This window comes from Hippopotamus amphibius, chromosome 14, assembly GCF_030028045.1.
Source record: "Hippopotamus amphibius kiboko isolate mHipAmp2 chromosome 14, mHipAmp2.hap2, whole genome shotgun sequence".
Lineage (NCBI taxonomy): Eukaryota > Metazoa > Chordata > Mammalia > Artiodactyla > Hippopotamidae > Hippopotamus > Hippopotamus amphibius.
Window position 1 is genome coordinate 32,357,683 of NC_080199.1, and position 23,935 is coordinate 32,381,617.

Consider the following 23,935-nt stretch of genomic DNA (forward strand, 5'->3'; position numbering starts at 1 on the left):
ATTACTGTTTGTTTGCTCTGTAGTTCTTCTAGGCCCTTGTTAGAATGTTTCTTGTATTTTCTCTGTTTTGTTTCTGAGACTTTGGATCCTATTTACTATCATTATTCTGAATTCTTTTTCAGGCAATTTGCCTATTTCTTCTTCATTTATTTGGTTGTGGTTTTTTATCTTGCTCCTTTGCCTGCAAGATGTTTCTCTGTTTTCTCATTTTGTCTTATTTACAGTACTTGAGGCCTTCTTTCCCTCGGCTTCCTAGTCATAATTCCTCTTGCTCTGTTCTCTGTCCCCTGTGGTCCAGTGTCTTGAGTAGGCTTCCTGATGGAAGGAATTGGTACCTGCATTCTGGTGAGTGGAGCTGAGTCTTTTCCCTCTGATGAGCAGGGCTGTTTAAGGTGGTGTGTTTTGGGGTATCTGTGAGCTTAGTATGGCTTTAAGTAGTCTGTGTACTGATGGGTGGGTTTGTGTTCCTGTCTTATTTGTTGTTTGGTATGAGGCATCCAGCACTGGCAGCTGCAGGCAGTCAGGCAGAGTCAGGTCTTAGACTCTGATAGAGGCCTCCATGAGAGCTCTCTACAATTAATATTCCCTGTAGCCAGGGATTCTTTAGTGGTCCAGCATCCTGCACTCAGTGCTCCCACCCCAGATCCTCATGCTCTTCTGGTTGAGGAATCAAGACCCTGTAGGTCACTCGTTTCCACAATAAAGGGGATTTAACAAGACTAACTAAGCTCCAGATTAATGGTAAAAAGTTAAATAAAACAAATACTGAAATAAGGAAACATGTACACACACAAGAGAAACAAAAACAGAACCAAATAAAACATAAAGCAATAGAACAACTAGACAAAAGAACCCCAGAATGAAATCAGACAATTGAAAAGAGAACCAACAAAAACTCAAAACCAAAAAAAACAAAACCAAAGCAGAGTGCCAACTAAAGGCTGATGCAAAGAAACAAAACAAGCCAACAAGAATGATTTAAAAAAGAGAGAGAGAGAGAGAGAGAGAGAAAGGGGAAAGAAGACAGAACAATAGAAGAGCAATGTAGAAATGGACATATATAGAAAAAATTTGAAAAGGATGAGAAAAAAAACCCAGAGAAATGGTGAAAACAAAATCAAACCAACAAAAAACAGAAACAAGAACCAAATATAACAAAGAGCAAGAGAACAACCAGATAAACTGAAGAGCCCCAAAACTAAACCAAGCAATTAGAACTAGAACTAAGATAAAGATGGAAGCTAAAAACAAAAACCAAAGCGGTGTGTCAACTGAAGAACAAAGCAAAGAAACAGAACAGACTGATAATAACAATTAAAAATAAAATAAGATAAAATAAAATAAAAAGGGATAAAACACAGAACAACAGAAAAGCAAAGCATAAATGGAAATATAAAAAGAAATAAAATAAAAATACAGTAAAGAAAAAGAAGAAAAAAAGATAGAGGAAAAGAACACAGCACAACAGAAAAGCCAACTAGAAATAGGAATATATAAATAAATAAATAACTTAATTAATTAATTAAAATAAAAGTGAAAAAAAGGATAAAAAATACAAAGATTCCATAAGACTAAAATAGTAATTAAAAAGAAAAAAATGCCAGAACCAACAACAGAATGAATCAAAACAATAGAATTAATAATAAAAATTCTGTCTCCTTGGGGTCTCAGCTGTAAGTGTCTTTATACTTGTCTTGAGCCACAGACCACTTTCACCTCCCCAACAGGCCCTCTTCTGCCTCTGGGTTGGACTCTGGACCTGCTGTGGGGCCTGTGGGATCCACTTAGGCTCTGATCTGGCCCAATTTCTGTGTGTGCTTGCCCCCAAAGTCCACAGCTGCCAGAGCTAGACCTTTTTCGTTTGTGGGAACATTCATTGTCTACTCAGATATTCCAAAGACACAGGGTCTATCTAGCTGATCATGGGGATTTAATCTGCAGCTTGTACAGCTGATGGAAAGATTTTCAATCCTCTCCCTTAGTCCCTCTGTCTCTGGTGTTCAGCTTTGGTTTTGTCCCCAGCTCTGCATGTGTTCCAACCCCAGGAGTCTGGTCCTGAGGCTGCCTTGGAGCTCTTGGGTCTGTCTCAGTGAGGGCTTCCTTTATTGTTCATCTGCAGTCACTGGCATGTGGGGAGAGAGAGGCTACAATAGTGGTTCCTCTCCCTGCTTGTGCCTCAGCTGTAGCACCCTGCTTGGATCGCGGGAGCCCTGGCAGCAGTGCCAAATGTGCAGGGAAGCTGGCAGCTGCAGGTGTAGGAAATCTGGCCCTATTAAAGGTCTTTACTGGCACCTGGTGAAAGGCCCATGAAGGCCAGCCCTCAGGGGGCTTTTTGTATTACTCTGTGACCAGCAGGCAATAGCCAATCCTAGAGAAGGCTTCCTTTATTGTTAGTCTGCAGGCGCCTGTGTGTGGGGGGAGAGAGGGTACAATAGCAGCTCCTCCCCCAGCATGTGAGTCAGCAGCAGCACTCTGGTTGGATCATGGGAGCCCCAGTGGTGCCAATAGTGTAGGGAAGCGGGCAGCTATGGGTGTAAGCGGTATGGCCCTAGTGATGGTCCACCCTGTGCAGGCTTTTTTATGGCACTCTGCAGCAGGCACAGTAGGGCCAGCCTTTAAGGGGGGCTTTTTCTATTACTTGTCAACTGGCACACAACAGCCAGGCCTAGAGAGGGCTTCCTTTATTGCTTGTCCCAGGTGCTGAGAGAGAGGATACAGTAGTGACTCCTTCCCTTGCATGTGACTCAGCAGTAGCACCCTGCTTCCATGGCAGCCCAGTCTTCCCTGGTAGGCATTCCCTGCTGTGGATTTCTTCCCTCCTGTCCCCTCAGTCCATTTCCCTGCAGCCAGTAGTGATTCTCACCCTGGGCCTGTTCTCTGGTCCCCATGTTCCAGCTCCCTGCCCCCCTGCACTCCTGTGAACACACATCTCAGACTGCGTCCCATGGTACAGACCGTCTATGTATTTCTCACTCTGTCCCATCTACCACATATTGGCCGCTTCACCCTCTTTGGACAGCCCCAAATGTCTCCCCTCTGTCCCAATCAAATTCCCCATCAGAGAGGGGGTTTCCCCAAATTCAGGAATCTCTCCTCTGCTTCAGCTCCTCCGCCCTGGGGTGCAGATACTGTCCCCTTTCTCCTCCTCCTCTTTCTCCCTTTTTTTTTTGTCCTACCCAACTATGCAGGGATCTTTATAGTCCTTTCCAGTGTCCAAAGTCTTCTGCTAGTGTTCAGCCAGTTTTTAGCGAGAATTGTTGCACCTATTGATGTATTCCTGATACGTCTGTGGAGAGAGACAAACTCCACGTCCTTTTACTCCACCACCATCTTGCTCCCCCTCACTTTCTATGTTGAAAGTGGATTTTCATAAGACAAGGAATGGTCATAAGGATCCAAAGGCAAACATAAATACACATTTGTGTGGACAAATAGAATTAGAAAACCTTTCCAAGTGCTTCTTCAGTGAATGTGCACACAAAACATACCCATGCTTTGCACAAAACAAGTCACAGTTCACTTGCTTTCATTTCCCTCGAACTTCTTCATTTTGCAAGAAATTCTGGAGTGCTAGGTCTTACCTATTATCCCGCCTCAGCTGGTTAGGAGATGAAACAGGAGAACTGGGCTTTGGAGGTATTGGAGGGTGAACAGTTGGTTCGCTTTAGAACAGAAAACAGCAGTCATTTCACCATGGAAACGTGGTAAATTTTAGCATCTATTCACCACATGCATTTATTGTCTATATGAACATATCTCATGTGTCTTACAACCCCTGTGCATGAGCTACCTGAAAGGCCAGGATCTTTGGAGCTCTAAACTTTAAATAAGTCAAATACTTAAATTACAGGTATTTTAAAAGTTCATTTAATCAGATTTTTGGAAACACTGTCCTCCCCAACTATAGTCTGAAGCATAATGTATTCTTTACACAGCTTAATATTTTACTAGACTATCTCACTCATGTTGTGACATTTTGGATCAGCAACGCACAAGCATAGTAAGTGGTTCTTGGGCATTAACATATAAGCTTCTTTAGGAATTATGTCAACTATCTAGCTGCTATGGAACCAACAAGAAAGGTTTTCAATTCTACAGACCTCAAAGTGAAGTTCATTTGAAGCTCTTAGCTAAATCTGACTTAAATGTTGTCAGCACAGGCCAGTTTGATGCTCGCAAAGCTTACATACCCTGTCAGCCTAAACTTTCCAACAAAGGGCCAAGGTAGCCTCTGAGCTGGCATGATTTGATCACCCAGGAACTGGAACAGGCAATTATGGGCATGTTTGGGATGCAGTCAGCACTTTACCCAGAGCATGTCAGTCCCCCGCCCTGAAACTCCCACCCCAGTGGTTCCCCATTATCCTCAAGATAAACTGCATAAAATTACCCCTGTGATCTAGACTCTCTATACCCCTCTGGCTTCTGCAGAGTACTAGGGAGCAAGTAGGCTCTGGAGTTAGGCTGCCTGAATCGCCAGCTATGTGACAATGGCCTAAACTAATTCCATTTCTGCATTTGTAATAATCCTTCCAATAGGATTGTTGGGTGATGTCGAGATGAATGAACTCATGCTTTTATTTAACACGTTTATTGGTAGCTTTCTATGCACAAATAGCTTTCTTTCACTCTACAATGTGGATAATTTCCCTGTTCTCAAAAGCCTTTCAATACACAAATAAATGTATGACAGATGAAGAAAAGTACCAAGAAGAAAATAAAACAGAGTAAGAGAATATAGAGTGATGATGTGGGAACACCTGTCTGTGAGGTGAAATTTGAGCCAAGACCTGAAGGAAGTGATCAAATGAGCCATGATGATATCAGAGGAAGAGCATATAAATACAGGCACCATCAGTTTCGAGATGACATCTAACACCTGAAACTGGATGAGATCACCAAGGAAGTCAGTGTAGGTAGAAACAAAAAGAGGGCCAAGGGTTGACTCCTGACCCCTGCAATATTTAGAAATCAAGAATATGAGAATGAAACAGAAAAATAATCTGAAGAGAAGTAGCCAAGGAGAGAAGAAGAGAAATATGAGGGTGTGGTTCCAGGAAGTCAAGTGAGACAAGTGTTTCAAGAAGGAGGAATGAGCCATGTAAGATGCTACTGAGAAAGCAAATAAAACAGGGTGAGGGTTACCATGGTGCTGGCAATATGATGGTCATTGATAACCCTGATAAGAGCAGTTTTGGCGGAGCAGTGGGGAAAAAGCCTTCTAGAGTGGATTTAAGGCAAAATGGGAGGCAGAGGCATTGAGGTAGATACTTCTTTTGAGGCATTTTGCAGTCAAGAGGAAGAGAAAAATGGGTCGCTACCTCAAGGTCGATAGGTCAAGGAAGGTTACTAGAGTAGGTGGATATGATAATGGGAGTGATGCAGTGAAGACAGTAAATTTGATGGTGCAGGAGAACAAGTAGAAAATTGCTAGGCTCGGAAAGCGAGGAGACGCAGGGCACAAGTGGGAAGGCTGGTCTTGGATGGAAGCCCAGAGAGCTCACTCATTTAATCCTCACTTCAATCCCAGAGAGAAGTATTCTGCTTCTTCCTGTTTTACAGATGAAAAGACTGCAGCGCAGAAAGTGAAAATAAATATCCCATGATGATACAGCTGGTAAGGGGCAGAGTGAGAAATCCACACTAGGAAGTCTGGCTCCGTAAGCCCTTGCCCCCCACCATGCTGCCTCTCAAGGGCTCTTTGGACAACACGAATGGCTCAGCTGAGGTTAATGCTCTTGAAATTAAAATAAGGCTAGTAGTGACTTCCCTGGTTGCACAGTGGTTAAAATCCGCCTGCCAATACAGGGGACACAGGTTTGATCCCTGCTCCAGGAAGATCCCACATGCCACGGAGCAACTAAGCCCGTGTGCCACAACACTTGACCCTGTGCTCTGGAGCCCGTGAGTCACAACTACTGAGCCCACGTGCCACAACTACTGAAGCCTATACACCTAGGGCCTGTGCTCTGCAACAAGAGAAGCCACAGCAATGAGGAGCCTGTGCACCACAACGAAGAGTAGCCCCTGCTTGCCACAACCAGAGAAAGCCCATGTGCAGCAATGAAGACCCAACACAGCCAATGAATAAATAAATAAGTTAATTAATTAATTAATATTAAAAAAAAACAAAATAAAATAAGGCTAGTAGCCATTGTTTTCTTTTGCCATGTTCAGCTGCTTCGGGGCAGGAACAGACCAAACAGAGAGTTGGATTTAATGAAGTTTCTAATTCAGCCAAAAGAGTGCAACAAAGAGTGACAACAAGAGAAGGGAAGGGGTACACAGAGAAGCGATTACAACGAGGGACCATAGGATCTGAGATGGACATGGAGGGAAATGAGGATATGAGGGGCAGGGGCTGTGAAAGGTGGTAGAATCAATGGATTGGTGATTGTGGTGGGGCTGGAGAGCTTCTGGTATCAGAGGACCAGAGGGATTGTGCTGGTTAGAGTAGGGAGAAAGTGAGTAGATAGAAAATGGAAGCCAGAAAGGGAAAGCTTGAAACTGAAGTTTTGTAGCATGTGTGGTTACTTATGAGGGCAAGATCTACCGGGTGGCTGGGGTAGGGCAATGGACAAGATCATTGGAAAGGAGATCAAGAAAGCGAAAGGCCAGGATGGGGAAGGATCCTCCCCACAGATGTGGAAATCACCATGCATTATGACAGGAGGGATGTTTGTGGGAGACAGCCCTTTGCCAAAATCTCCACAGAGTTAGGGTGAGTGACTCAGAGACCTTCCGATGACTCCAGAGAGGAAGAGAAGCTCATGATGGCACAGCTTCAAAGACGATGGGGAGTTTTAGAGGAAGGAATTAAAATTGATAGGAAGTAGCAATATGGAGCAAAGAGGATCCCTCTTCTTCCTCCAGACCCCGTGATACACGGGATTAGAAGAAAAGAAGCCCTCACTGAGAAAGAGGTTGTGGGGGCAGGGTCCTTTGGGAGAACCCACCAAAGAGGTGAGAGATCATCCAGTCAGAGACGACATTGAAGAGGAGCAGATTTTGATGGTACTGGATGACACATCCAGGAAGGTTAGTGTACGGGTTTGAGGGGTTGGGATGCTGTTAGGTCGGGTCATGTTCAGCAATGCACAGAGCTCTGTGGGGTCCAGGTGATGAGAAATGATCTGACTGGGGTTCCCCTGGGGATCTATGACCACAGGGATGGGGGACATGATGGAATTAGTCCTGAAGCTTTTTACCAGTGTGGTAGTGAGTCCCTGGGTGATGGGCAGTGGAGAAGTGGACGCAGAGCATGGTGGGTCTTGTGGTTCTTGTGTGGATGGTGGCTTTGAAGCCAGCAGGAGGGCATGCAAAGTATTAGAGAACCACCTGGCTCAGTGCAAGTGCTGTGGCTGTTGTTGTTTTCATCCCACACGAACCCAGTGCTGTAGCTGGGCCAAACCACTTGCACTTCCTAAACCCATCCCATTCCAACAGCACATTCTCTCTCCTCTTGGGCATACCTCCTTCTCCCTTTCACCTGGATACCCCTCCTTGCCCTTCAGACTCTGGCTTGGGGGTTACTGTCTGCAGTGGTACCCAACGCTGTAGTGAATACATTTCTATGTCTCCCCATAGCACACCTTCCTCACAATATGTACCATGCTGTCCCAAATTACACATAATTTTCTGTTTCCACCCTGGCTGGCCTGAAAGACCCTAAAAGGATAATTATATCCTGAGTAGTAGGATTATATATGATGTTGGTGTCCAATAAAGATGTGTTGAAAGAGGGAGGGATTGGCTGAAATTCTATTTGTTAAGAAGGAAAATGGGCACTGAAGAGGGGCCTAAAACTTAAAATCTCTTCAGTGTTAGCTGTCCCATAGAACTGCATTGTCCACTGTTGATTCTATACCGAATACTTAGTAGGTGCTGGGTTCTCAGATGAGTTGAGTAACATGATATGTATGGAAAAAATAATTTACAGGAAAATAGTCTCCCCATTCTGACCTAATGTTAGATTTTACAATTAGATGTTATTTTGTTTGTATCAATTGCCATCAGCTTCTCTTCTCAAAACATATCCCTGTGTTGGGAATAATGTAACATCACTCAAGGGATAACGTGTCTTTGATGTGTCTGTGTCGATTAGCTGATTATATGCTTCTCTTCCAGGGATAGAGGAAAGGGTAAGAAGGTGGTCGGTCCCAGGTATTAATGGGTCTACACAAGGCACTGGATATCTGAAGACAGGCAGGAGGGCAGTAGCGAGATGGAAGGGAGGATTACAAAGAAGGAGACATGGGATGGATCCCAACTTTGCTTATGCCAGAATCACATTGATAGAAAGCTAAATTTCTTCCATGTAAAGTGGCTAAGCCCTTAAAGAGGTGGGTAAATATTGACTGGGTGTGTCTGAGAGTCAAAGATGAGTAGAAAAGAAAATCTGGGTGCACAGGAAGAAGATGGTTTGGGGAAAGAAAAGGTAGGTGTGTAGTTGTGATGCCAGGAAAAGCAGAGGCCTGTATTTATTTCTGAGGATGCTGCATTTACACCCTCAGGCCACAGGCTGGGCCAGGGCAAGGCCACGACGACGGTAAGCCACTTTAAAGGAGCTTTCCTTTGCATCCCTGCAGCGACAGCAACAGATGACAGAACCCCTGACCTGGGGGCAATGAGAGGAGTCTTTCATGCTGTGTCAGGAGCTCGAGACCATGCCAAGCAGGGGCATGGAATGAGAGGGCAAGGCAGGAAGCTGTGGCCTGGAACGTTTTGAAGAGATGAAAACAAGAGACATTCACGCGGAATGATGTTGTTTGAACACCACTTTGAAACGCACTGTTTAAGCTTGGATGAGTCGACCCTGGTTCTCCCCTCTGTCTTTTCCTCAACCTGTAAGACCTTGGCAGGGTCAATGACACCACACTAGTGGCTATCATTGTAAAGGATAACGTTCAGGAATCAAAAGGCAGCTTTCCTGCGCAGTGTGTGAACACTTGCAGATTGCAGACCAAAGGCCAGAGCTAATAGAAATAACACTGTCAACCTGTTTATATTTCCTCATTTTCATGTGCTGTTGCGAAGATCACTTCCTTGCATTATGGATTTTTTGGAAAACATGTTTGGCTCTGTGACTTCTGTTTCAGACTGACTTTGCGAAGAACATTTCTGTTACTCAGCACAGCTCAAGGCTGAAAAAATAATCGACTCTAAGAATTGATGGTGAATTTTGTTCTCACTTCCATCGTGCTTATTAGCTTTTGTACCCCACCAATAGAATTTTTATTCCACCAATGGCAAAGGAGAGGGAACTTATATTTTTTGAGTAACATGCCAAGTTGATCAAGTTCTCACCTACTTTATTTTATTCAATCCACACATCTATCCTGTGGAGTGTATTGTTTCTTTTGTTGTTATTTTGTTTTTTTCACTGAGTCTAAAAAAGGTGAGTAATTTGCCCTGGGTCACACTGCTAGTAAGTGACTCAGCCAAGGTTTTAACCTAGTCTTTTTGATGTCAAATCCCATGCTTTTTTCCTCTATATCATACTGTATTAAACCAACACTCTTCTAGGTGTTTCCAATGAAAATCTAATAACAATAGGTTGTCCTGCATTATTTCCTTCCCTAGGAAGGTGTCATTAGTTCAAAAAGCATTTATTCCACAACTGCCCTAGTTATAACGCTAGGACACATAACAATGTATGAGGCAAAGTTGGGCATTCAAAGACTAGAAAAGGTGTGGTGTGGTCCATGGCCTCAAAGAGCTTACAGAATGCAAGACATCCTAAAGGTTCAAAAGAATCTGTTGTTCATTCAAAAGAATGATTGCTGTAACAATGTCTTATTTTCAGTGGCCAGAGACCATTTCAATGAACCACATCACAACAATGGAAGCATGTGCTGGACCAAAATTCCAGAGACCTGGGTTTTAGACTAGTTTTGCCACTAACTTTCAGTTTGATCCTGGAAAGAACACTGATCCCGGGACTTCCCTGGTGGCGCAGTGGTTAAGAATCCGCCTGCCAGTGCAGGGGACACAGGTTCGAGCCCTGGTCTGGGAAGATCCCACATGCCGCAGAGCAACTAAACCCATGTGCCCCAGCTACTGAGCCTGTGCTCTAGAGCCTGCGAGCCACAACTACTGAACCCATGCACCACAACTACTGAAGCCTGCATGCCTAAAAGCCCGTGCTCTGCAACAAGAGAAGCTACTTCAATGAGAAGCCCTCGTAATGCAACAAAGGGTAGCCCCTGCTCGCCGCAACTAGAGAAAGCCTGTGCGCAGCAACGAAGACCCAACACAGCCAAAAATAAATAAATAATAAATAAATAAATTTATTAAAAAAAAAAAAAAAAACACGGACCCTCTATGAAGAATCTGCTTCTTCATTTATAAAAGGGCAAGATTTGTCCAGACCTGTGGCTAGCAAACCACTGCGTGACCATGGGAAGGCAGAGTGATTGCAAGGAATCCTCAGTTCCACAGAGCCCTAAGCCCCTGCTATGGACTAAGTCCCTGCACATTCATGTACTGCACTTTCTAAATGTGTGTAGATTTAGCTGTGCTTAACAGAATTTAAATTTGTATAATTTAGGTTGGCTCTATAAGAGCACAAATAAACCTTAGCTGCCAATAGACATAGAAGGACAGAAATTTTCAAATTATTGCAGAATTCATAGCAGCGCATTCTGTAGTAGCTTTCTCCTCATTCTATTCAAACAACGCTTCTCAAAAATAATAAACCTTGACTCAGGGTAACGTTCTAATTATTTTGAATGTCTCTAATAGGTATTCTAGGCATTCAGATAAGATTTTTAAATCATTATACTTTGACATTTTCCTGAGTCTTGGACCCCTAATTTTTACACAACAGATTCTGGTTAATACAAGAAGATTTTTGTTGAGATAAAAATTAAATATACAGTACTGATTTAATTTAAGGTTGCAGCAAACTTTGTAGAAGGTTTGGTACCAACAGAGTTAAAAATGTTGCAGCATAATTAGAAAGGCTAATTTTACCATTTATAGTTACAGACAGAAAAATATAACTGTAGTGCAAGGTTGCCACGGCAACTCACTTCTCAATCAGGATTTTTTTTCCTCCTTCAAATCTACCAATCAGCTAAGTGGAAGTGAAAACCACTGAAAGAGGAGAGGTTGAAACAAATATGGATGAGAAATTATGAAAGTACGTACCAAGCATTTAACAACATGATAATTTCCTATGATAATTTCCACACATGCGAAATTATCATATTTCCACTATTTTAATTTTATCAGATATTATATATAGTTTCTTTTCTGTCTTTGGAAATGATTGTAGAAAGAACACACTGGTTTTTCAGTGGTGGTGGTAGTGGTGGCTTCATTGCTGCTCCTGAATCACTATAACAGATAACATCATAACATTCATATTGTCTGTTAAGCACCTACCTAAATTGGGCTTCAGTGAGTTTTTGTTTTCTATTTAATTTTTTAAAAAATTAATTAATTTATTGCCTGCATTGGGTCTTTGTTTTTGTGCGCAGGCTTCCTCTTGTTGCTGCTAGCAGGTGCTACTCTTTGTTGTGGTGTTTGGTCTTCTCACTGTACTGGCTTCTCTTGCTGCTGAGCATGTGCTCTAGGCTCGCAGGCTTCAGTAGTTGTGGCACTCAGGCTCAGTAGTTGTGGCACATGGGCTTAGTTGCTCTGCAGCATGTGGGATCTTCCCAGACCAGGGCTTGAACCCGTGTCCCCTGCACTGGCAGGTGGATTCTTAACCACTGCGCCACCAGGGAAGTCCCTTAGTGAGTTTCTTAAATGAGCTTCATATGCCATTTAAGCACTGCATCTCTAAGTCACCTAAGCACAGAGTCAGAAGCATTGAATTTACCATAAACAGAACATCAAGATTTAAAGGTGGGTTCTGAAATCAAAAGCAACTTTAATATCAACTTCCTAGAAAGGCTGTGTCTACATTTTATTATGATTTGACTGAGCATTTCTCATGAATGGAGCCTGTTATCCATGCCAGTGGCTCAAGCCCTGGCAAATGTGATCACTCTTTCCAAAGACTCAAAGATGAAAAAAAGTTTAAGAACTTGAAAAATTAAGACACACACTAGTGATTGCTGACAAACTGCTTTGCGTCAGACTTTCTGATAAATCTTAAAATGAAAGAAATGGGAAAGGAAAACTTTCACTGGCTCTGACCTTCTAATTTTCTGTACTGATGACCTGTATATTTTCTTTTATATATATTTCAGGACCTTTAGTACACAGAGCTCGAATTACATAAAAGCAAAGCAGTAACTCTTAAAATAGAAGCAATCTTCTGAAAAGGTACCTAAGCCTATCACAAATTACAAATATGTACCCATAATGTCCTATACTAAAAGGCATTTTTCTACATGGCATGCAATTTGTAATTACTGGATTTACTGCTATCACTAAACATAACTGATAAAGAACGAGTGCAGCGAATACCTCTTAAATAGAGATCCCATAGTTCTACACACATGAATAGACACAAGCATGTGTGAGCTCTCATGTGCACATGCACGCATACACACACACACACACACACACACACACACACACACACACACACACGCACACAGAGCCCATGCTCTCTGGCGTTAGAACCTTTGTTCCTCCTCTCCTTTCTGCTTGGAATGGCTCTATCCCCACCTCGCCTCTGCACTTCGCTTACTCTTATTTCATTCTCTAAGGTTTACCTCAGGCTTCTCCTCTTTTGACCCCACTGTACCCCAAACACATCCTTTATTGCCTCCCTCTCCATGCTCCAGATTTTGTGGCTATCTCAACCTTAGTGTTTACCATACCCCCAAGGACCTGCTCTCAGTCAGGGCCTGCCGTCGTGTGTACCACTCTTGTCTCAAGATGACTCCCTCATAGACTTTGAGTTTCTTGAAATAGGGACTGTATCTTACTCATTTTTGTATTCTTGGCCTCTAGCAAAGTCCTTTCCTAGTTGAGAGAAATTCCTTATCTTGTAAATACTAAGATGTATTAAAATTAATCAACCAATATATACTTATTGATAAATTACTACAGGTAAATCTATTGATGATTCAAAGGGTTATAAGATGATGTCATCTCGAGGGACATACCATGTTCCTGGATTGGAAGAATCAACATCGTGAAAATGACTGTACTACCCAAAGCAATTTACAGATTCAATGCAATCCCGATCAAATTACCAATGGCATTTTTCACAGAACTAGAGCAAGAAATCTTACGATTTGTATGGAAATGCAAAAGACCCCGAATAGCCAAAGCAATCTTGAGAAGGAAAAATGGAGTTGGTGGAATCAGGCTTCCTGACTTCAAACTATTCTACAAGGCCATAGTGATCAAGACAGTATGGTACTGGCACAAAAATAGAAAGGAAGATCAATGGAATAGAATAGAGAACTCAGAAGTAAGCCCAAACACATATGGGCACCTTATCTTTGACAAAGGAGACACGAATATACAATGGAAAAAAGACAGCCTCTTCCATAAGTGGTGCTGGGAAAATTGGACAGCAACATGTAAAAGAATGAAATTAGAACACTTCCTAACACCATACACAAAAATAAATTTCAAATGGATTAAAGACCTACATGTAAGGCCAGACACTCTAAAACTCCTAGAGGAAAACATAGGCAGAACACTCTATGACATCCATCAAAGCAACATCCTTTTTGACCCACCTCCTAGAATCATGGAAATAAAATCAAGAATAAATGAATGGGACCTCATGAAACTTAAAAGCTTTTGCACAGCAAAAGAAACCATAAACAAGACTAAAAGGCAACCCTCAGAATGGGAGAAAATAATTGCCTATGAAACAACGGACAAAGGATTAACCTCCAAAATATACAAGCAGCTCATGCAGCTTAATACCAAAAAAGCAAATAACCGAATCCACAAATGGGCAGAAGACCTCAATAGACATTTCTCCAAAGAAGACATACAGATGGCCAACAAACACATGAAAAGATGCTCAACATCACTCATCATCAGAGAAATGCAAGTCAAAGCCACAATGAGGTATCACCTCACACCGATCAGAATGGCCATCATCACAAAATCTGGAAACAACAAATGTTGGAGAGGGTGTGGAGAAAAGGGAACTCTCCTGCACTGTTGGTGGGACTGTAAGTTGGTACAGCCACTATGGAAAACAATTTGGAGGTTCCTTCAAAAACTACAAATAGAACTACCATATGATCCAGTAATCCCACTCCTGGGCATATACCCAAAGAAAACCATAATCCCAAAAGAAACATGTACCATCATGTTTATTGCAGCACTATTTACAATAGCCAGGACATAGAAGCAACCGAAATGCCCATCAACAAATGAATGGATACAGAAGATGTGGCATATATATACAATGGAATATTACTCAGCTATAAAAAGGGATGAGATGGAGCTATATGTCATGAGGTGGATAGAACTACAGTCTGTCATACAGAGTGAAGTAAGTCAGAAAGAGAAAGACAAATATTGTATGCTAACTCACATATACGGAATCTAAAAATGGTACTTATGAACTCAGTGACAAGAACAAGGAAGCAGATACAGAGAATGGACTGGAGAACTCGAGGTTTGGGAGGGGACAGGGGGTGAAAGGGAAGCTGAGACGAAGCGAGAGAGTAGCACAGACATATATATACTACCAACTGTAAATAGATAGTCAGTGGGAAGTTGTTGTATAACAAAGGGAGTCCAACTCGAGGATGGAAGATGCCTTAGAGGACTGGGGTGGGGAGGGTGGGGGGGACTCGAGGCGGTGGGGAGTCGAGGGAGGGAGGGAATACGGGGATATGTGTATAAAAACAGATGATTGAACTTGGTATACCCCCCCCAAAATAATAAATAAATAAATAAATAAAATTTAAAAAAAAAGAAAAAAGAAAAAAAAGAAAAAAAAACCTTATTATGCATTGCTTCTTAATTTTGAAGATTATACCTTTGTATAATAAACATGTGCTCCTATGTATATTTTATGTATACTTTGAAAATTAACATTTTGATGCTTCCTAAATAAAAGTGAACTTTCAAAACTATATTTCTTCACCATGCATTCCACTGACAATAAATAAATCTCTTTCTAATAAAAAAAAAAAAGATGATGCCATCTCATTGATGAATATGCCCCTAAAAAGTAATGTTTCAAGGTAATGCACAATTAATTGCCAAGTGAGAACTGTATACAATAAACTAACTTTCTGAGTTCAGAGGATAAAAACAGACTTTTGGGCTGAGAGAGCTGCGTGGAAGAAGTAAGGTTCAGACCAGACTCTGAAGGATGGGCTGCTTTTGGAACGGTAGAATGCATCCACCTAGTCTATCTCCACCCTGCCTACCTCTCATCACACCTCACCTTGCCAGGTAATTGTGCTAGCTATTTTCTGGTTTCTCCTTTACCACACCAGAGCTCCCAGAAGATGTTGATGCTTTTCTCATGACCACATAGCTCTGATCTTGAGTTATGGTTACCTGTGTATCCATCTTACCAACATGTGGAGCTAGAGAAGCCCCCAGCTGCTGCTGCCCTTCAGAGTGCTCTGACCCAGGAGCTGCCCACCAAGCTGCTGCGTGTCGTCACCTAGGCAGGTAAGCTCCCTCTGTGATCCTCCTCTCTCTCAGGAGTTCCCTGGCCCTCCTCTCCTTTTGGGTCATGGCCCCTGTGCTGCTATCTTTGGACGAATTCATCCTGGGAATGACTCCCTCCCCATGCAAAGCTTCAAAGCACCATCGAAACAAAGCTCTTAGTTTGCTACTGCCCCTCCCACAGTGGCTGTAACGTTTCCCTTGATCAGCACCGTGAAGTCCCTGGAACTCACTACAATGACTGTTGAATAAGGGGAGTAAGGGAGACAGTTTTGGTGTCTTATGTGTGGGTGATTGAATGTTTATATTATTGTGACACAAGAAAATAATTTTATTTTAAAAGGCAGCATAGAATACCTCGCAAAGAGTGGATACGTCCTCATGTTTGGTTGTGATAATGAGATTCTCTGAGGATAACACGGGACAGCAAAAGGCAACTAAGCTACCAGGCATAAGTAATTAATAAAGAATTTGGGGGTGGGGTTAGAGGGGAGAAGAGAAGAAAGGAAGGTGGAAAAGAGAAAAAGAGAAATGGAAGAAAAAAAAAGGGGGGCTGCTGAGCAAAGTAACAACAGGATCAGGCTTGCAGAGAAATGTCAACCAATGAGAAATGGTCAATTACAGGAGTGGCCAAAGGACTTACAAACAGGAATTTCTAATACTACACTTTACATCGTTTGGTCCAGCTTTTTACAATGTATTGCTACCACTCCCATCATCCATTACTTTTATTTAAACATTATGCAAGTGGTATTTGGCCAATTCAAGGAAAAGAAGCTGCCATCTTCCAAGTCTGAGTTACTGTGGAGCAAAGAGAACAGAACAGAGATCAGTCAGAAGTGACAATTTGAAGAGAGATCAGATCAAAACATGGCCCCAAGAACATAAGTGCCCTGGATAGGGGAGAAGACAGTGTAGCAGGCAGTGAAAACCTTATATGCGAAGGGGCTAGAGAAGGTGGGAATATAGCACATTTAAAACAGATGGGGACTTCCCTGGTGGCGTAGTGGTTGAGAGCCTGCCTGCCAATGCATGGGACACAGGTTCAGTCCTTGGTCTGGGAAGATCCCACATGCCATGGAGCAACTAAGCCCATGCACCACAACTACTGAGCCTGCGCTCTAGAGCCCACGTGCTGCAACTACTGAAGCCCGTGTGCCTAGAGCTTGTGCTCCACAACAAGAGAAGCCATCGCAATGAGAAGCCTGTGCACCACAACGAAAAATAGCTCTGCTCACCACAACTAGAGAAAGCATGCATGGAGGGACGACCCAATGCAGCCCCCCACCAAAAAGAAACAAAACAAATGGAACAGAGAGCAAAGGGGAGTTACGAGGGATGGAAGGGAAGTAAGGGCAGGCAGTTAATGCTAAGGATTTGGGTCTTTATTCTAAGAAAAATGAAAAGTTATATTTTTATTTAGGAGGGTGATATGTTCCAATTATCCTTCTAAAAATATCAATCTAGCAATTGTGTAGAGACGAGATTAGGGGAGTGGATATCAGGGTGAATGAAGGGAGAATATTTAGGTAGCTATTGTTTTAGTTCAGGGGAGATGTGGAGATATAAATGGAGAGAGATATATAGATTCAAGAGGCATTTGGGAGGCAAAGTGACAGGATTTGCTGATGGATTGAATATTGGTGGTTAAGGAGAGAAAGGTGTAAAAAAAAAACTTCAAGATTTCAAGGACGTCGGTTGACTGGAGGAGAGTGCAATTGAGATAGTGGACAAGGTTAGTGAAGAGAATTATGAATTTCATTTTGAACCTGTTGAGTCTGCAATACTTTTGAGACATTTAAGTGAAAGCAAGTAGGCAGTCGACCATCCAGAGGTAACTCAGAGACGAGGTGTCGAGTGGATATAAATGAAGGTGTTAGGAACATACAAATAGCACTGAAGCTGTGGGCATGGATTGGGTGACTTGTCAAAACGCAGAGCATGGAACAAGGAGAGAAGAGGGACATTACGCCTTTAGGAACATCAACATTTAATGGCTCAGTAGAGGATGGTGAGGTAGCAGAGGCAGCTGAGATGAAATGGCTAGAGAAATATAGGCACACCTCAGAGATACTGTGGGTTGGATTCCAGATCACTTCAACAAAGTGAATATCGCAAATCACAAGTAATTTTTTGGTTTCCCAGGGCATATCAAAATTATGTTTACACTACACTGTAGCCTGTTAAGTGTGCAATAGCATTGTGTCTAAAAATATGTACATACCTAATTAAAAATACTGTATTGCTAAAAACTGCTAACCATCATCTGAGCCTTCAGCATGTCGTAATCTTTTCGCAACAGCAACATCAAAGATCATGGATCACCAAAACAAATACAATAATAACAGAAAAGTATGAAATATTGTGAGAATTATCAAAATGTGACACAGAGACATGAAGTGAGCAAATGCTTTCAAGAAAATGGCACTAATACACAGGGTCCCCACAAAACTTCAGTTTGTAAAAAGCACAGTATCTGCAAAACAGAATAAAGCAAAATGCAACAAGGTATGCCGGTAAAAAAAAAACAAAAAACTAGGAGTGTGTTGGGGTTGGTGAGAGGGGGATGATTTCAAAAGGCGATGAGAGGGACTTCCTTGGTGGCACAGTGGTTAAGAATCCGCCTACCAATGCAGGGGACACGGGTTCAAGCCCTGGGCCAGGAAGATTCCCACATACTGCGGAGCAACTAAGTCTGTGAGCCACAACTACTGAGCCTGTGCTCTAGAGCCCATGAGCCACAGCTATTGAGACCACCTGCCACAACTACTGAAGCCCACATGCCTAGAGCCCATGCTTCGCTACCAGAGAAGCCATCGCAATGAGAAGCCCACACACCACAAGGAAGAGTAGCCCCTGCTCACCGCAACTAGAAAAAGCCCATGCACAGCAATGAAGACCCAACATGGCCAAAAAATAAATAGATAAAACCAAGTTAATTAATTAAAAATCTTCTAGAAAGCGTGGCATAACCTGATTTAAAAAAAAATACAATGAGAGATAAGATTTTTAAAGGCATGAATAGCCAGTGGCACCTTCTGAAAGGTCAGTTAGTCATATGTACTGATAGGTCAACAAAAATTTATCAGCAAGGTCATTAGTGACCTTGAGGAGAGCTGTTTCCATGAACTAATGGCAGGAACCAGAAAATGAAGATGGCCAGTGTCATCAGCTCTTCCAAGAACTTTGTCTGTGATGGAGAGAAAGGGTGCTGGTTAAACAGATTTGTAAGATTAGGCTATTAATTTTTAGGAGGCTCTTTTTTAAAATGAAAGGGATTTGAAACAAGAAAAAAGGGAGAAACCAGTGAAGCAGAGGTTTGATCATAGAGGTAGGAGAGACAGATCAATGTAACAAGGAAAAAAATTATAAAGCTAAAGCTTGATTCGATCCTGATTAAAATGCAAAGAAATTACAGGTTCTGATGGCTTTTGAAAAGAAAATTTCAGAGGAAATAATCTTGTTGACTCAAGTCAGTGGTTTCCCTTCTCAACAAGAGAAGGAAGAGAGGATCAGAGAACATTTACATCCAATGACCAAGGAGCTAGAAATCAGCTAGAAAAGGTTTTATTTAGGCTCACAACTTCAGCTGCTATGTCTGACTATCGTGAATTACAGCTTCTCTCTTTAACCTTGTTTTATCAAAAAGGGAGCAAGTGGCTTTCAAAGATCCCAACTCTAAAATTTTGTTTGATCACCCAGATCTTAACCCTCTCATTGCAAGACTAGTGTACATCATATATAAAATGACACATTTTAAGAAATTGCTTTTTTAACTTTAGCTTTAAGATATGATTATTTTAGAAAATTAAATTTGCTCATTTAAGCTCTAGTTGAACTCACCAACCTTATGTTAATTATATAGAATTACATGTAGATATAGTTCTAGATGTAAATGTAGAAATAAATATAGAGATAAACAGACTTATAGAGTCACACACCCACACGCATATATATATATACATGTAGATAAAAGTGTGACATCATGAATCCTTCTGTTGATAATAAAGCTTACGACCCTCTGGATGCAGCTTACATCATGCCTGTAATATATTTTAATCCAAACACAGCACCAATACAGGTTGCTAATCCAAACACAACTAAGTTTGGTCCTTCCACACTATGTAAGCGAAGAAAGGAACAGCTGGGGAATGGGGTGGTCCATTGTGTCAAAAATCATGGAGAGGTCAAAGGAGAAAAAAGTTCAGGAAAATGATCCATTCCTGCAATGACTGGGAAAGGGTGTGTGGCAGAAATGAAATCTCCGGGGAAGATTAAGTGATGGAAAAATAAAGGTTTACAAGATGAAGAACAGAAATGAGAGTGAGAATGTTAGCATTAAGGGGAAATTCTTTCGCAGAAGATAGGAGGAAAGAGAAAGGGAGAAGGAGACCAGTGAATAAGCAAAGGTTGAAGGAAAATAAGGTTAGCATTGAGCTATTAGCTAGTGTTAAAAATCACAGGTCTCCATTTTTATCTGTCTTCGACCTATTTTCATTTTCTTTTTGTTCTTATGGGGACAAAGATCTCTTTTTGAAGCCTTTGCTTCCTTTCATCATTTAATAATTGCTTCTATTTTTCAGCTTTTGCTAAAAAGGCTACTTCTCTGTTCTGAGAATGCACTGGCTTTAAAGGTGGGAAACAGAAGCTGTACTTTGAGCTCTTCCAAAGAAAAGCACTTTAAAAAATCAAAGACATTGCTATATTGTTATTATTCTTTATTCTCTCTTTCCCCTGAAAGCTTGGCATGACATTAGCTCTGATCCTCGAAGAGAATTCTTACAGTTTAACCATTATATTAATAATCTGTGACTCTAATAAAAAAAGAATGGTTACCTAAATGCATCCACCTTATCCAATAATCTTCCCTCTCCCTTATTTCCCTTGTTAAGGATCTGATCCAGGAATCAGAAATAGGAGCATTGTAACTTATTTTATCTTCCATGTAAATCACATCCAGCTATGCATAAATTGTAAGGGAATATAGCCAAGCACTATCAGTTCTGTGCAAACAGAGATCTACAGCTGAATGGGCATTGAACACATGAGATGTTAGCTCATGAATAATTCTTCTGTATCTTTACACAGTTATATAAACAGTTGCTTATTACGATGATAATTTGCATTAATAATGGAATGATAAATAGAAGATAAAAATAAGAAGCTATTTTGGAAATAAGTAATAAACATTTCTAAGTATCAGTTACTGTCTATCAAGACAAAACTGGATGGATCTTACAGTAGTATCTTATAATAGTAACTAGCAAAATCCGTAGTTAATATTTTCCCACTTAGGTAGCTCCATGAAAGGTATCACTCTCGGAGAAATAGCTAAACACAGCCTGAGGAGAAAGGAGGCTTGCCATTCATACAATTGGAAATCACCCATAGATGAACAGGTTTAAAAAGAAAATATTTTAACAGAGGGTGGATGTAATTCCAAGTTGTGATTATTCAACATGTTCAATAATTTTATATATATGTTATACACATATAATATAATAAATACTCATGTATACACATATATATACACAGATGCAGCCAGAGGTACGAAAAAGACAACTCGAGCTCTTTGTGTCTATTAGTCAACTAAAGTTTACTTATGCTCTTATAGATTCAACTTAAATTATAAGACATTTGTTTCCAAATATGCCTATTATTTGGAAATAAAAGAGACATTAAAAGCCTGTGCAACAGATGAAAATTTTTGGAAATAAAACAATCTCATATGAAACAAGCACACTGTTTCATAACTCTTTTCCAATTGTTGAGCTGGGAAAATAGATCCCATTTAAACATGAAACTATTTGAAGAAGATATTCTAGGGGTTGATGACAGGAAAACAATTTTGGATACCCTAAAGCAAAACCAACTTGGAGATCTATTTTTCTCCAAGTGTCAGTGATGACATAGATTATGGGAGTCCTACACTTGAGTCTGCTTCTTTGAAGGCTCAGATGTAGGCTCTGTGTTTTGTTCACTAATATCTCCCAAGATCCTAGAACAATATCTGGCATACAGTAATCACTTGTTAAGTATTTATTAAGTTAAATAGTTGTTGACATTCCGGCATGGAAATTGTAGAACAAGGTGTCCTCGACATGGTCTATAATTTTAGTTATAATTATTGCTCTCAACAAAAACAAAAAAGTAAAACAAAACAAAACAAAACAAAAACAAAACCCCCCACTCATCTGTCACTTACAGTTTACAAAGAACTTGCCATACATATTCCCACTCAGACATCTGGGCTCATCACAGCCAGAAACGGCTGTGCACCAGGAGCCCACTAGTGCTTGCCTCTGTTCTCTCCTCTGCGACCCTTACGAATTGAATTATGTCCTCTCCAAATTCATATATTGGAGTCCTAACCCTCAGTGCCTCAGAATGTGACCTTATTTGGAAATAGGGTCATTGCAGATGTAAGTAGTTAAGTTAGGATGAGATCACACCAGAGTTGGATGGGCCCCATATCTGCTATGACTGGTGTCCTTATAAGAAGGGGACATTTGGACGCAGACACACACACAGGGAGAACACCATGGAAAGATGAAGGCAGAGATTGGGATGGTGTTTATGTAAATTAGGGGATGCCAAAGATTTCTAGGAAAACATTAGAAGCCAGAAGAAAGGGTAGAACACATCCCCTCTCACAACCGTCAGAAGGAACCCTGCCAACTCCTTGATCTTGGACTTCTCGCCTCTGGAACCGTGAGACAATAAATTTCTCTTAAGCCACCCACTTCATGGTACTTTGTTACAACAACTCTCAGCAAACTAAAAATACAGGCACTTACTCCTTAAAGCTTGTCAGATTTCCTATCAGGGGCACTTGTATTTTCACTGACCTTACTTTCACTGGGCACTGTCGTATTCAGCGCTCAGAGTTCACAGAAGTGCCTCCAGTTTTTTCCAAAGCATCCACAATGATACGTTGTCAATATCTAACATATTCTTCCATCAAATTACATAGCAATTACCTCTGACACCTTTCCCTTACCTTCTGCCTGCTCCTGTGCTTGGGGCGGCATTATAAGCTGGAGGGGGCGGCGGAAACCAGGACTGCCTGTTAGGAAATGACATTCGTTATAAACATGGTGCTAGAAAGGCCTGATCCTGCCCACACGTCTACCGGAAAAAGCTGAGAATAAATTGACAGTTAAAAAGGCAAGGAGATGACTTTCATACAAGGTCTCGGAACTAAGATGAAAACTATTCACTTCCTGCCACAGGAAGTAATGGTCTGTGTTCCAGGCTATCTGCTCTCCCAAGTAAACCCCTTTTCCCATTTCCTTTGACACTAAACAATGCAGACATTTCTTTAAAAAGAAATCTGAAGGAAATCTGGAAAATAATAACTTTGGTTGAATCTAGATGGTAGGTTCGTGGGTGCTTATCAACACACCTCTCTTTTTCTCTATTTGTCTGAATTTCTGAAACATTTCATAATAAAAATAACAACAATCTTATGCTCCACTCAAAATATGGTTTTAAAAAAACTGTATGATAGGAAACTGTGACGAGTAAAAATTTGAAAGTATAAATGAACACCATAGCAATGCTAACCTCAATTTTATATAGATGCATATATATGTATGTATATACATGTGTGTATATATATATTTACACACATATATACACAATTAGAAAGATGTCTTCACATTACTAGGACATAATTTTAATTGGCAGAGATAGCTAAGGACTCTGTCAAAAAGACTAAGTTCTGGATCAAAAATGAAGATGTTCTGAGGAGAGTAATAGAGCCTAGAATAGGAAGGTCTGGGATAAGGACAGGAGAGTCCTTTAAATTCTTGAAGCTGGTCTATTCTCTGAGGCATCACAGGACTGAACTAAGATGGGATGGGAGTAAATCAAAGCAGATTTCAGCTCGACACAACCTCTCAGAACTAGTCAAGGCATATCACAAAAGTGAGAGTCGTATTGCTGACTTCAATGGTCCTGAATTATGCCTAACCTGTCAGAGGAAAGAGTCTTGCACTGGGTAGGAGACTGAACTAACTGACCTTAAATTTCCCTTCCAACCTTTCCTAACAGATAACGGATCGAGGGGGGACGGGGCGGGTGGGGATGTGAAATTTGAGTCTAAGAGAAAGGTAATCATATTTTCTGAGACTCTAGATGCAACCACAATTCTGACTACAGGAGAAAACAGAGAGAGCCAGCCATTTCTCTCCAGGAGGATTACAGCAGCATCACGACCGTCAGCCAGCCCATCAGCCAACATGGAGTACCTACCCTATAGCCGGCATAGTCCTAGGAGCTCTTGAAGAAAATAATTTCAAAAGCACCAAGGTTCACGAATGCTAGTTTTCCACTTGCATCATGATTCCCTGGCACTGTGTTCTCGTCAAGA

The 23,935-nt window shown here is 41.3% G+C and overlaps 1 protein-coding gene across 7 annotated transcripts in view; it reads right to left on the reverse strand.

The window, feature by feature from the left end:
• Positions 1–23,935, reverse strand: part of SCEL (sciellin) — a 125,047-nt gene that overhangs the window by 60,257 nt on the left and 40,855 nt on the right. For 5 of the 7 annotated variants that reach the window (XM_057707250.1, XM_057707251.1, XM_057707253.1 and 2 more), the window contains 2 exons: positions 22,562–22,627; positions 3,582–3,662 (listed from right to left, as the gene is read on the reverse strand). In XM_057707250.1, the coding sequence (XP_057563233.1) occupies positions 3,582–3,662; positions 22,562–22,627 (147 nt within the window). The remainder of the gene's footprint in view (positions 1–3,581; positions 3,663–22,561; positions 22,628–23,935) is intronic. The other 2 variants (XM_057707255.1, XM_057707254.1) reach the window with 1 other exon arrangement.